This window comes from Hemitrygon akajei, chromosome 14 (genome assembly GCF_048418815.1).
Source record: "Hemitrygon akajei chromosome 14, sHemAka1.3, whole genome shotgun sequence".
NCBI lineage: Eukaryota > Metazoa > Chordata > Chondrichthyes > Myliobatiformes > Dasyatidae > Hemitrygon > Hemitrygon akajei.
The window spans coordinates 18,013,829-18,028,588 of NC_133137.1; the positions used below are offsets into that span (position 1 = coordinate 18,013,829).

At 40.2% G+C, this 14,760-nt stretch overlaps 1 protein-coding gene across 2 annotated transcripts in view; it reads left to right on the forward strand.

The window, feature by feature from the left end:
* glt1d1 (glycosyltransferase 1 domain containing 1) overlaps positions 1–14,760 on the forward strand; it is a 71,632-nt gene that overhangs the window by 2,392 nt on the left and 54,480 nt on the right. For both annotated transcript variants that reach the window (XM_073065532.1, XM_073065533.1), the window contains exons 2-4: positions 749–897; positions 9,646–9,751; positions 11,220–11,271. In XM_073065532.1, coding sequence (XP_072921633.1) covers positions 749–897; positions 9,646–9,751; positions 11,220–11,271 — 307 coding nt within the window. The remainder of the gene's footprint in view (positions 1–748; positions 898–9,645; positions 9,752–11,219; positions 11,272–14,760) is intronic.

Genomic DNA, 14,760 nt, shown 5'->3' on the forward strand with positions numbered 1-14,760 from the left:
ACCACAGGAAAAAAAGAAGTCCATTTTAGTAGTCAAAATGTTACTAAACTATATTGGTTAGAACTTTGCTGGTTGATTCAAGAACCAAATTATTGTAGGGAAGTAGCTATTCTTGAAACTGGTGGTGTGGAACTTTAAAAAAAACTTCCGTACCTCCTGCTGACAGTAGCTGGAAATAACCACCTACAACTTATCCAACAGTAGTGTTGTTGGTGAATGTGAAGATGGCATTGGAGTCGAGTAGAGGATGTTCATTGCCCTTCTTCTAAGGCAAATGTATCCTTTCTAAATAAGGAGACCAAAACTGTATAGAAAACTCTAAGTGCAGTGTCACTGAGGCCCTATATCAGTTTGATGTCTGCATTAAGACTTCTTTACTCCTGTACTTAAATCACCTTTCAAAGAAAGCCAATGGACTATTTGCTGTCTTAATTGCTTACAGCACCTTCCTGCTGACCTTCAGTGACTTGTGTACAAGAACATATAGTTCCCTTTTTAAACAGCAACATTTTCTAGTCTCTTGCTTTTGAAAAAAAAATACTCCTGGGATTATAGTGAGTTAGACCTAAAAGACCCTGAAAGACTCTTCTGGAGAAAAGCTGTGAAATTTTGTCTACCTGAACAATCCTTTGCTGTTTGCAATGTAGCTAAAGTAATTTAAAAATAAATCTTCCATTGCATTAGTGAGTAAAGTCTTAATATTTACTGAAATGAAGTTTTGCATTTCCTTTCTCTTTCTTTCCTTTAGCGACCATATACAGGAGGGCGGCCATCTGTGTACACTGAGAGACATAGGTGATTTTAAATCATCCTCTGAAGTTGCAGACTTAATCTCTGAGGATAAGTTTGATGCAGCGCTGATAATTCATCTTTACAAAGCAGGAAGATTGCTGTTAGGTATGGTAAGCCCTAATTTGGCCACAGAGTTGTACACCACAGAAAAAAAATCTTTCTGCCTATTGTATCTATGCTGGCAACCAAAGACCATTTCTTTCTATTGCTTTTGTATATTGAATGGTCAGAAATGTATTAGGCAGTAGCAGATACAGAAGCAAAGCACTTCACCCAACAAGTCCAAACGGTCTGTTATCAAGCTTAAGCAACATAAACCTCCACTCCCATCTCATTGTTATGCCTAAAGTGCCATCTGCTTCTCTCGGTTCCTCCATCTCCACCGCATCTGCTTTCAGGATGAGGCTTTTCATTTCCAGATAACTAAAGAGATGTCCTCCTCCTTCAAAGAAAGGGGCTTCCCTTCCTCCACCACCAACACTTCCCTCACCCACATCTCTTCAATTTCTTGCACATCTGCCCTCACACCATCCTCTCACCACCACACCAGGGATAGGGTACCTCTTATCCTCACCTACCACCCCACTAGCCTCCATATCTAGGACATAATTCTTCGTAACTCCCACCATCTCCAACGGGGTCCCACTACCAAGTACATCTTTCCCTCCCCCTCCCCCCCCCCCCACTTACTGCTTTCCATAGGGATTGCTCTCTACGTAGCTCCCTTTTCCACTTGTCCCTCCCCGCTGATCTCCGGTACTTATTTTGCAAGTGGAACAAGTGCCACACCTGCCCCTACACCACCTCCCTCACTACCATTTAAGGCCCCAAACAGTCCTTCCAGGTGAGGTGACAATTTTCCTGTGAGTCTTTTGGGGTCACCTACTGTATCCGGTGCTCCCTGTGTGGCCTACTGTATATCGGTGAGGCCAATGTAGATTGGGGGACTGCTTCGCCGAGCACCTACACTCCATCCGCCAGAAAAAGTGGGATCTCCCCTCCCGGTAGCCACGCATTTCAACTCTACTTCCCATTCCAACGTGTCAGACCATGTCCTCCTTTACTGCCATGATGAGGCTCCTCTCAGGCTGGAGGGGCAACACCTTGTATTCTGTCTGGGTAGCCTCCAACTTGATGGCATGAGCATTGATTTCTCAAACTTCTGGTAATTTCCCCTCCCCCTTCACCATTCCCCATTCCTGTTCCCCCCCCAACCTCATCTCCTTAGCATCACCTCCCTCTGGTGCTCCTTCTCCTCTCTTCCATGGTCTTCTGCCCTCTCTTATCAGATTCCCCCTTCTCCAACCCTTTATCTCCTTCGCCAATCAACTTCCCAGATCTTTACTACACCCCCTCCTGCAGTTTCACCTACCACCTTGTACTTCTTCCTCCCCTTCCCCACCTTCTTACTCTTAACTTTTCGTCTTCTTTTCCAGTCCTGACGAAGGGTCTCAGGCTGAAGCATCAACTATTTACTCTTTTTCCCCAGATGCTGCATAGCCTGCTGAGTTCCTTCAGCATTTTGTGTGTGTTGCTATTATGTTCTCTAGCTTTCCTTAAATAAGTCTGTATCGTTTGCACCAAGAATTTACTATGACTGCTCGTTTCTTACAATCCACCCTATCTGTGCTCCTCAAAATTTTGTATGTTCTAGTGTTTTGAGAGGAGGATTTGGTTGAAAACAGTTGAAGGTTGAAAAATGTTGACTATCTTTAAATATCAGTTCAATTGTACAATGGGGAGAATAAATTTGCCTGAGGCTGTTACTATATTGGGGGGAAATTGATGTGAAAAATAAGGACTGTGCTAAATAACTTTGATCTCATTCTTATTTTTAATAATCCAGAAAATGACTGTTGGTTAGCTTTTTCAATTTATTACTAACATTATCCACATAAGGGTCACTGTTATCAGCTTTTAATAGTGTCCAAAAATCTGGATTGCTGAGAACACCTTTAGCCCATGCTCAAATAAAATATAAACAGACTGGCCTTAAAACTAGTTGGGACTTAAGATTTGTACCACAGCAGGAATTTACTGTGTGGTGTAGTGCCAAAACATTTTGAACAGGTTGCCAAACAAATTCCAGAGGGAAAAATTCTAAATGAAAACTTTTTGGTTAAAGAATACTTATTCCCTGAGCAGTCGGTTATTAGTGTGTCAATCCGAAGGTAGTTTTTTCATATTACCGATATTGGTTTATTATTGTCACATGTAGCAAGACAGTGAAAACCTTGTCTTGCGTGCTATTTATACAGATCAAGTCATTACTCTGAACTGAGTTAGAATAAGGTAAAATAATAACAATACGGAATAAAGTGTAAATGTTACCCCAAAAGCTGTAGTGCAGGTAAAAAGTGCAAGACCATGATAAGGTAGATCATGTGGCCAAGAATCCATTTCATCTGATAACTTGGGGGAGCATCCACAAAATAATTGCATTGGTGATTGACCTTGTACAAAAGTATGTGATTAGAGAATATACCTGCAGTGCACTGCATGTTGTTGTCTCCAAATAATAGAGATAATTTTCATGATGTCAAATTGTGAGCCACCTACCGTAAATTTGTACTCTTTTCTCCTTAAGTGATTAGCCTTTGAGAGGGGAGCTGAGGGAATGGTCTGGTATGGATGGGACACTTTCTAGGCACAAGTAGGCTGGCTTCTTGTACAGAACAAAATTGACAGTCAGTTCTCTCCTCTCCTTTCTGCATTCATATCACAGGTGCATGCCTTGAAATTTGTTGTTTTGTGGCAGCAGTGCATTACAATACATAATAATAAAGAACTATAAATTGCAAGAAATATGTTTTTTAAAATTAAATTAATTGTACAAAAAGAGAACAAAGAAAAATTGAGGTAATGTACATGGGTATATTACCTCTGATGGCAGAGAGAAGGAAGCTGTTCCTAAAATGTTTAGTGTATGTCTTCAGGCTCTTGTATCTCCTCCTTGATAGAGGCAATGAGAAGAGAGCATGCCCTGGGTGATGGGAGTTCTTAATGATGGACGCCCATCACCCAGGACTAATATCACTAAATTTACTATTATCTTTGTTCATTGAGAGTGAGTAATATGTGAGAGTTTTTTTTAATAGTGTAAACCACTTAAACATATCTAAGCTGAAGAAACTAATAAGATCATTCTCTAAAATAAATTAAACACAATGATACTGTCTTAAATAACTAATTAAAACAAACTACTTGTCTATTTTCCTGGCAAAGAAATTCTCCCAGTTATCTGAAAGGGAGACTTTCAGGACTGTTTTTTTCTAGATTGAAGTCTTGTAACCAGTGGTGTGCCACACAGGTCCTTGCTGGGTCCACTGTTACTTTCCACCTGTATTAGCAGTTCGAATGAGAATATAATTGGTATGGTCAGTCAGTTTGCAGATGACGCCATGAGTAGTGGATAGTAAAGAAGGCTATCTAAGATTATAACAGGATCGATCAACTGATAAAGTGAGCAAAAGAATTTACAAGGTTTGGTGAGACCAGACTTGGAGTACTGTGTGCAGTTTTGGTCACCCAGCTATAGGAAGGACGTCATTAAACTGGAAAGGGTGCAGAAAAGGTTTTTAACGATGCTACTTGGATTTGAAGGCTTGAATGAAAAAGAAATTTCTGGATAGGTTAGGTCTTTCCTCCTGGAGGAGACCAAGAGATGACCTTATAAAGACTTGCAAAATCATGAAGGGCATAGATAAGGTGAATGTCATAGTCTTTTTTCCCATGGTTTGGCAATCCAAGGGGCCACAGATATAACCTGAGGGGGAAAAGTCTAAAGGCGAGCCGAGGGGGTTTTCATGCATTTTTTTCATGCAGAGGGTTTAGGAATTGGAGAATGAACTGTCAGTAGAAATGATAGAAGTACAATTACAACATTAAGAGATGTTTGGGGAGGTACGTTGGTAGGAAAGGTTTGAAAGGGTATGAGACGAATGGGACAAGATCAGGTTGGCAGTTTGGTCAGAGTGGACAAATTGTGTTGTTTAAACCTGCGACTCTGAGAATTGCATAGAATATATGAACCAATCACTTCACCCAGTGAGTTCAAATCAGCACTTGTATTCCTTTCAAGCCTTTTCCTGTCCTTTATCAAAGTCTAGCCACATTTGTTCTTTGCATCAGTATTTATCAAGGACAGGGACATGGAGAGTAGGGAGAACAGTGAAGAGTGCTAATTTCTGAGGTTAATTTGAAATGAGGAAGGAGGTGGTGTAGGGTCTCTTAAAGAATATTAAGGTGGGTAAATCCCTATTGCCTTTTGGAATAGACCCCAGGTTATTGAGAGAGGCAAGAGATTAGATTGCTGGGTTGTTGCAGTAAGTGTTGTAACTTACCTGCTCATCGAAAGCTAGTCCCCTGGTGGGAGGTGGGGACTGGCCCATGTAGAGAGCATTGCGGCCCCTCCCACTAGGTTTTGTTAGCCAGCAATGTCAAGCGCTGGTAGGGTTTAAATCTAGTGTGTGCTAACAATGCGGTATCTTTTCATTGTCTGGGTAGACAAAGGTGCTGTGGAAATGATAGACAATGGGGGTACACTGCTATGCAGGTGCCCTGGGCAAACACACAGTAACAAATACTTATCTAAAGTGTATGTTCAGTATCCGTTTTGTCTTGCCACTTTGGATTCTCAATTTAGATAAGTAAGTGTAATTTAAATGTGATTACTGAATGATTAGTGTGTGTTTTGTCTCGTAATAAATTGCTAACCTATTTACTGACAGTGAGCCTCTTCTATCCCACCCACCGAGCCTGTGAACCTGATTTCCCACAACATGGGGTTTTGACCAATATCTTTGTATAGGCTGTAGCCACAAGTAGGATCTTAGAGAACTGGCCAGTAACTAATATTGTTCTATTTTCAAGAGTGGAATTAGAGATAATCCTGGAAACTATAGACAGATGAATCACCTGTCAGTGGGCGGGAAGTTACTTGAGAAGATGCTTGGGATAGAATTTGTGAGCATCTGGCCGTAAGTCAGGATAGCTAGCTTGACTTTATCTAAGGCAAATCATGTCCTATGAACTTAATTGAGTTTTTTGAGGATATAGCGAAGGTGACTGATGAAGGTAAAGCTGGATGTTGTCAAACACCTTACTAAAATTCATGTAGACAAGGTCCCTCATGGTAATCTTCTGTAAAATGTTACGATACATGGGATCCATGGTGAACTGGCCATTTGGATTCAGAATTAGCTTGCACATAGAAGACAGAGGCTACTGGGGTTGGTGGGACATTTTCAAACTGGAGGTCCATGATGAGTGGTGTTCCACAGAGATCCATATTGGGACCTCCACTGTTAGTGATATGATTGACCTGAATGAAGACATGGCTTTGTGGTTTAGTACACTGCAGATACAGAGATTGCTGGTGCTATGGAGGGTGTCGAAACAGCCGAAGGATACTGCAGGATATAGTTCAGTTGCAGATATGTGTGGAGAAGTGGCAGATGGAGGTTACAATGGCGAAATGTGAAGTGTTGCACTTTGGGAGATTAAATGTAAAAAGGGACAGGGCAAGACCCTTGATATACAGAAGGATCTTGGTATCCAAGTCCACAGCTCCCTGAAAGTGGCCACATTGGTTGATAGGATAGTAAAGAAATTACATCGATTGTTTGAGTAACACACATAAAATGCTGGAAGAACTCTGCAAGTCAGGGAACATACATGGAGGGGAATAAACAGTCAAAATTTCTGATGAGAACTTTCATCGAGACTTGATAAAGGGTCTTGGCACAGCATGTCGACTGTTTATACATCTCCTTGGATGCTGCCTGACTTGCTGAGTATCTCCAGCATTTTGTGTACATTATTCAAGATTTCCAGCATCTGTAATCACTCTAATGTACATAGAATGCTTGCCTTTATTAGTTGAGCAATTGAGCTCGAGTCAGGAAGTTAAGTTACAGCTTTATGCAAGTATATTTAGGCTGCATCTAGAGTATTACATTTATTTTTGGTCACTCCATTATAGGAAGAATATAAAGACTTTGGAGAGGGTGCAGAAGAGTTTACCAGGATGTTGCCTGGATTAGATGGCCTGTGCTTTAAGAAGTAGTTGGAGAAACTTAGTTTGTTTTCTCTAGAGAAGCAGAGGCTGAGGTTTGTTAGAGGTGTATAAGGTTATGAGAAGCATAGATTGACTATCTATCTCTACAGTAACTATATCCCAGGAGTGAACTGCCTAAAACCACAGGCTTTTTAATTTGGGGAGGACTAATTACATTGGTATTAGGCAGGAACTGGGAGCATAGTTTAGGAAGAGATGTACTTAAGGAAATGCACAGCAGAAATATGGAGGTTTTTTAGGGACGACTTGCTGGAGTTCTGGATAGGTTTGTCCCATTGAGACACAGTAAGGTTGGTAGAGGGAAGGAACCATGGTTGACAAAAGAGTTGGTACATCTAGTCAGGAGGAAGAAAGAAGCATACTTAAGGTTCAGGCAGCAAAAATTAGGCAGAGCTCTTGAGAATTATAAGATAGCCAGGGAGGAGCTTAAGAAAGGATAGCTAGAAGGGGACAGTGAAAGGACTTGGAGAATAGAATTAAGGAAACCCCCCCCCCCCCCCCAAGGTGTTCCACACAGGAACACGGGGATGACTAGAGTGAGGGAAGGATGGATCAGGGATAAAAAGGGAAGCATGCCCGAAGGCTGAGGTGGTAGGAGAGAACCTTAATGAATACTTTCCTTCAGTGTTAGCCAGGGAGAGGGACCAGAATGAATGTGAGGCCAGTGTAAAACAGGCTCATGCACTGGAACATATCAAAGTTAAGAAAGAGGCAGCATTAGAGCTTCTGAGAAACATGGGGAGAGATGTCACTGGGGATGGATGAGATATAATCCAGGTTCCTTCGGGAATTGAGAGAAGAGATTATAGTGGCATTGATAGAGTGGCATCATCCCTTGCCACAGGAATAATGTGGAGGATTGAAGGATGGCAAATGTTCTTTCATTTTTCAAGAAAGGTAATGAGGATAATCCTGGGATTATCGACCAGTGAGTCTTATGTCAATGGTAGGCAAACTACTGGAGAGGATTTTTAAGCACAGGATTTATGAACATTTGGAGAAGCATAGTCTTATTAGGAATAGTCAGCATATCTTTGTGAATAGCAGGTCATGACTCACAAGCCTAACTGAGTTTCTCAAGGAGGGGACAAGACAAATAATAAAGATAGTGTGGTGTATATGGATTTTAGTTGGGTGTTTGATAAGGATCCCCCTGGTAGGCTTGACCATAAAGTTATGAGGCATGGGATCCATGGAAACTTGGCTCTATGGATTTGGAATTAGCTTCCCCACAGAAGGCAGATGTTGGTGGTAGACGGAGAGTATTCTGACTGGAGGTCAGTCACCACTAGTGTTCTGCGGGGCTCTGTTCTGGGCCCCCTGCTCTTCATGATTTTTTTAATATAAATTACTTGAATTAGGAAATAAAGGATGAGTTAGTAAATATGAAGATGGCACAAAGGATGAAAGAATTGTGCATTGTGTAGATAGTTGCCATATGTTGCAACAGGATATAAACAAGATGCAGTTGGGCAGATTCAATCCAGAAAAGTGTAAGGCGATACACTTTGGAAGATTGAACGTGAAGGCAGAGTACAAGGTTAATGATAGCATTCTTAGTCCAAGTCCACAGATCCTTCAAAGTTGCCTGCAAGTTGACAGGGTGGTCATGGTGTGCTGTCCTTTGTTAGTTGGAGGATTGAGTTCAAGACCTGCAAGGTGATGTTGCAGCTCTATAAAACTCTGGTTAGACCACACTTTGATCAGTGTTGTCACCTTGCTATAGGAAGAATGTGGAAGCTTTAGAGAGATTTCAGTGCAAATTTACCAAGGTTCAGCCTGGATTAGAGCACATATCTTCTGAGAAGTGGCTGAGTGAGCTAGGGCTTGTCTCTTTGGAGCGATGGAGGATGAAAGATGACTTTATAGAGTTGTACAAGGTTATGAGAGACAAAGATAGAGTGGACAGCCAGCACCTTTTTTTCTAGAACGGCAATGGCCAATACAAAAAGATATGTGTTTAAGGTGAGTGGACAAAGTTTAGAGGAGATGTCAGAGGTATTTTTTTTACACAGAGCCCGGAGCACAATGCCAGGAGTGGTGGTAGAGGCTGATACAATGAGAGGCATTTAAGAGACTCTTAGATGGGCACATGGATTAAGAAAAATGGAGGGATATAGGCTGCAGAGGACAGAGGAATTTAATTGACCATGAAATACATTTATATAGCTTGAGGCATCATTGCGGGATGAAGGGCCTGTGTTGTGCTGTGCTGCTCAATACTCTATCCACTACTAACACCACCCTCAGCAAATATTTTGTACTAATTAGGTATTTTATTTGTCTTTATGTATTCGTAACCCAGAATAGCACTTACCTTTTTATAATTTTGTTCTACTTACTGCCCCATCTTTTAAAAATCTTTGTACCCATGTGCTGGATGCAGAGAACCATGTATGGCTCATTTCTTCCCATTTTTCTTGCTCAATTTTACCCTTAAGTAAACTTCACAATCAACAAGGTTCAGTCCTCCGTATCTTGTCGTCAAGTACCTACCTCTGGATTAACTTTAGGGTAAGGGTGAAGTACTTGCCTTTCATTAACATTCTCCTTTTACTTCATCTTTTCCTTACTACTTTATTTACACCTTTCTCCTTTCTACTCCTGTCCCTCTTTCCCTTCTGACTTCCACTTTCAATTATATTTTTAAAGTCAATGGCTTAGCAACAGAAGCACATTTATTTTACTCTGTGGAATTTCACTGACATGTGAAGTAGATCAGAAGCACACAGAGACATGGGATTAAAATTATTTCAAAAATCTCATTCCTTCAGATAGTAGTGTGCCATATGGAGCTATATTTGGTGGAACTGACGTTAATGAAGATATCAAGGATGCAAAGAAACATGAAGTCATGGGGACTATCGTGCAGAAAGCTAGGTAATACCAGCACACTCTTTTTCTGTTGTAGTGTAGGAGAGGTAAAGGCATTGTTATCTTTTGAATCTGTAAATCTAAACTAAAATTAATAAATTTAATAATAATAATATTTGTAGAATCAATGCAATCTGCGCAACTGTTACCTGATTTGGGTCATTCTATTTTTAAAAAAACTGGAGATTAATTTTGAAAGTTTCTCACCTGTTTACTTATTTGTGCTCATGGTGAGGTTGCACACTGCTGCGAAACTGATGTTTTTTTCCCTATTTGAGATATCCTGTGATGGTGTCACAATCATCCCCAGATCAGCTTGGCACAGCCAACAGCAGAATACATTGCTTCTGCTGTATGTCAACCACTTACTTAGTGTTTCAGCCTTTATTAGAAAACAAATCATCCAAGTTTTTGGCTACTTTTTAATGTACATCTGCTTTGGCTCAGCACCTATTTTTCAACAGGTGGAGTGTCTAAGGATAATTACCTACAATGCAAAACTCAGTTATTTTCTGCTTCTTGATGCCAATTTATTAAGTGAATCTCTATTACAGTCGGAAATATTGTTGGTTATTTTCAAACATTTATAATAGCCCTTAACTTCTCCATTTCTAATTAGTGCGCTATGCTGCACATGATTAATATGTGGCTTGATAAGTCCCAACAAAATAGAACAACTATGTAAATTATATGTACAAAATAATGATTCACACATAAAAGTAACGAGATAAGGTTTCCATTTCAACCTCAGCCTCAATATATATTGACTTTATTGCAAATTTTAGTTTAGTGAAACATTTTCTTTTATGCATGGAAATTTACCTAATGGTTATTTTCCTCTTTTCTGTGGTACAGATTTGTGATAGCAATTCTATATCTCTGTAGAGTAGATCTGTATTGGATTAGGAGTCTCATCAGAGTTATCTTGATCAATAGTGTTAATGGTAGCAATTATTTTAAAGAAATCATAAACCAACTGATTCTAATTAGTAAGATCTAACAAAACCTACCAAAGTCTTCGAACGACATGGGTATTATCTGTCTTATGTCTTCCTATTGGCAGTTTATAGTTAGATGATGGATATTTTTGTGAAATTCTGTGATAAATCATTGATATAATGACTGGAGGCTTATTAGTAGAGTTCTATGCTCAGCATACACATTGATTAAACAGTGTTATTCTCAGTAGGCTTATATTATTGCAGTTTAAATTCCTCAATTACTGTCTAAAGTAAATGCCCAAGGAAATGTGGATAGTCTGAATGTTATTAAAGATAAATCCTTGAGCTTTCAGTACCACTGTTATTTTTAAATTAAAATTTCTCTTCAATTTACCTACTTTATTTAAGCATTGGTTTTTACAATTTCAAACTGCTTTTTAGCCCATGACATTGACATTAGTCCCTGATGTACCAAATGCTGTCATTGTGAGCTATTTTAATGTTCTTTTCCTGAAAACCGTTTTAATTGCTAGGTTCCTGGTGGCTTTCACAGACCAGTTGAAGAATACAGCAGAGCTTCATTGGGTATGTATTGTACAGGCTTCACATCATTTGCCACTGTCAGCATCCTGTGCATTGTGCATTGCATTACCTTTTCAAAGTTAATTTGCTTAGTATAATTCAGGATTACTACCTTATAATCGTGAATTTTTTCAGTCTTATGTTCAGTCTGTATTGTCAACCATTCTTTCTCATTGTCTGTTTGTGAGGGGGGAGGGGTATTGGGGGCGCGATGGTTTTGCACGGGAGAAGGGGATTTTGGGTGTTAATGTTCTTGTGTTTACGTTAATTTTTTGTGCGGGGTGTTTGGGGACCAATGTTCTTGTATTTCGTCAGGGTGACGTTAGTGTGGTGGGGGGGAGGTTGATGATCATGTTTTTGTTTTTTTTGTGCTGGGTGTTGAGTTGCTGTTTTTCTTTGAACTGCCTTTCCTTGGTTTGCTTGGTTTAGTGGCTATGTGGAGAAGAAGCAGCTCAAGAGTTTGTATACTGCATTCATACTTTGATAATAAATGAACCTTTGAAATTTTTTTCTCAAATATCGTTGCTCCTTGGCCAAGTATCAGGAAAATGAGCATTTCTCATAAATACATTAATAGTGAATGAGAAACTATTACTATTCATTTCATCTGCTGACATGTGATCCCCAATTTATTCAAATTCCAAAGAAATTAATAATTTTAAATTAGATGCCAAGGATATAGTTCAGATTTTTGTTATGCTATAGTTGATCTATTGGTAGAAGATTTAAGTTCAGGAAGTACTGGAGTCTGAAGGGGAACAGATACTTAATGTTCAAGAAATTAATATGATGAGGCTCTTGAGACAAAATAATATAATAATAAAATCAAGTATTATGTGTAATTGTTGGTCATTGTTGTTGCCAGACCTGGTGCTTTCCCCACAACCTTTTCGTTGAGTTTGGAGGCTTGCGTGCTTCAGTGATCCAGAGAGCAATGTTGCTGGAGTCAGGGCTTTGTGCCTTGGCTCTTGGTAGGGCCACTCATGCCAAATAGATCAAAGAGTAGAGGCCAGATGAAGAGTGGTCCACCAGTACTCCAGGTTTGGAGGTTCAGCTCAGGGCTAACAGCCCTGAACTGGTAAAACAAAACTGTTACAGAAACAGCAATGAAGAATCTTTCTACACCTGAGTGTAACAGTATTCCTGAGTCTCCACCTGGAACTTGCATGACTGACAGTAGTGAAAACGGAGAGGAAACTACTGACATGATGAAGGAAGCTTTGAACACTGCCAGAGATGGAAGACCATCATTGCTACCCTAAATGCCATTGGCGTAATGGGCAGTAAGTAAGTCGGTCAGACCTGATGCTTTGGCAACAACAACTCATTTGGCACTGGTGACATGCCTTAGCTATTCTGAGTTGCCTTTATCAGAAAGGTGCCATATTTGGAATATGAGGTCAAAGGTCATGTAGGATATTAGGAACCAGGCAAACTTACTGCATAGTTAGATTCATTTATTTTATGTGGAACTAGAAGGAAAGAGAGGGAAAATCATTTTTATTTGCAAGACATTTCACAAATTTCTGAGGAGTGACATTCTCTGATTAGATCACCAAACACAATTCACTCTGAGGTGTATAGAGGTCTGCTTTTCCAATCAACACAGTAGGGATCTTTAAACTGCAGAATTTCAAGAAATAGCCTTTACTACTTTGCAATCCTGACAGCCAAAAGTCATGACATAGCTGACACAAGGACTTTAACGTGGGAGCATAGTATTTACAAATAATTTGGAATGCAATATCACTACCAATCAATAAGTTAGTTCTGCATTGAAAATAAAGAGCTACATTTAAAATAACTCACACTGCTGCGAAGCGGGTTCAGCCAAATAAGCAGCATAGAGTACACAGAAGAGTAGAAAAGTCTTTGTACAGCTGTTTTTCACTTGCTGAAACAACTGCATTTAGCAACTATCTTAATTCTCTCAACTAACTGATCTGACCTCCACCACCACCACTACTATCATTTTTTAAATACACCCAAAACCAAACCCAAGATGGCTTGTTTACTCATCAAACCGTTACTAAGAATAAATAATCAATTTCAAACACTTTTGGACATTGGGAAAAATTTGCATCCTGCAGTCCTAAATTGCTTTATGGGTTATCACCCAACAATAAAAGCAGACCAACTTTTATTCACATGAAGATTGTTTGTTTGTTTATTTATTTAGCCACAGCACAGAATACTCCCTCCCAACCCTTCCAGCCATGCTGCCCAGCAATCCCACCATTTAATTCTAGCCTAATCTAGCCTAATTTATAATGACCAATTAACTTACTAACAGGTCAGTTAACAAAGCTAGAAAACGTAGAATTGAGATGATGTGCTGACACACACTCAGTGGCTTCTTCATTAGCTGCACCTGTAAATCTGCTCATTAATGCAAATATCCAACCTTCCAATCATGTGGCAGCGGCTCAATGCATAAAAGCAAGCAGACGTGGTCAAGAGTTTCAGATGCTGTTCAGACCAAGCATCAGAATGGGGAGAAATGTGATCTGAGTGACTTTGACCATGGAATGATTGTTGGTGCCAGATGGGGTAGTTTGAATGTCTCAGAAACTGCTTAGCATCTGGAATTTTCATGCACAACAATTACAGTTTATTGAGAATGGTGCACGAAACAAAAAAGATCCAGCGAGCAGCAGTTATGTGGGCAAAGATGCCTTTTTAGTGAGAGAGGTTAGAGGGGAATGGCTAGACTGGTTCAAGCTGACAGGAAGGCAGCAATAACTCAAATGACTTCCCATTACGGCAGTGCTGTACAGAAGAGCATCTCTGAATGTACAACATGCCAAACTTTGAAGTTACAGCAGCAGAAGACGACACCAGGTTCTACTCCTGTACCTAATAAAGTGGCCACTAAGTGTAGATTTAGAATTAGTTATGGGACAGGAAGGAAAGAATAAGATTAAACCAATCCTCAGGTTGGCAAGCTGTGACTGGTGGCTACAACAAGTGATAAGTCCCAGCTGTTGCAAACTAATTTGCAAGGGGGATGGGACCCGGAGCGATAGAGCAGTGAAAGAAGTGCATGGAGTAAAGCCAGATCTAACATATAGAGAGGCTTTGAGGAAAGAGCAGCAGAATATAGGGTATAAAGGTAATAAGGTAGAAGGACTAAAGTGTGTGTACTTCAATGCAAGAAGCATCAGGAACAAAGGTGATGAACTGAGAGCTTGGATACATACATGGAATTATGATGTAGTGGCCATTACAGAGACTTGGCTGGCACCAGGGCAGGAATGGATTCTCAATATTCCTGGATTTCAGTGCTTTAAAAGGGATAGAGAGGGGGGAAAAGGGGAGGAGGGGTGGCATTACTGGTCAGGGATACTATTACAGCTGCAGGAAGGGTGGGTAATGTAACAGGATCCTCTTTTGAGTCAGTATGGGTGGAAGTCAGGAACAGGAAGGGAGCAGTTACTCTACTGGGGGTATTCTATAGGCCCCCTGGTAGCAGCAGAGATACCGAGGAGCAGA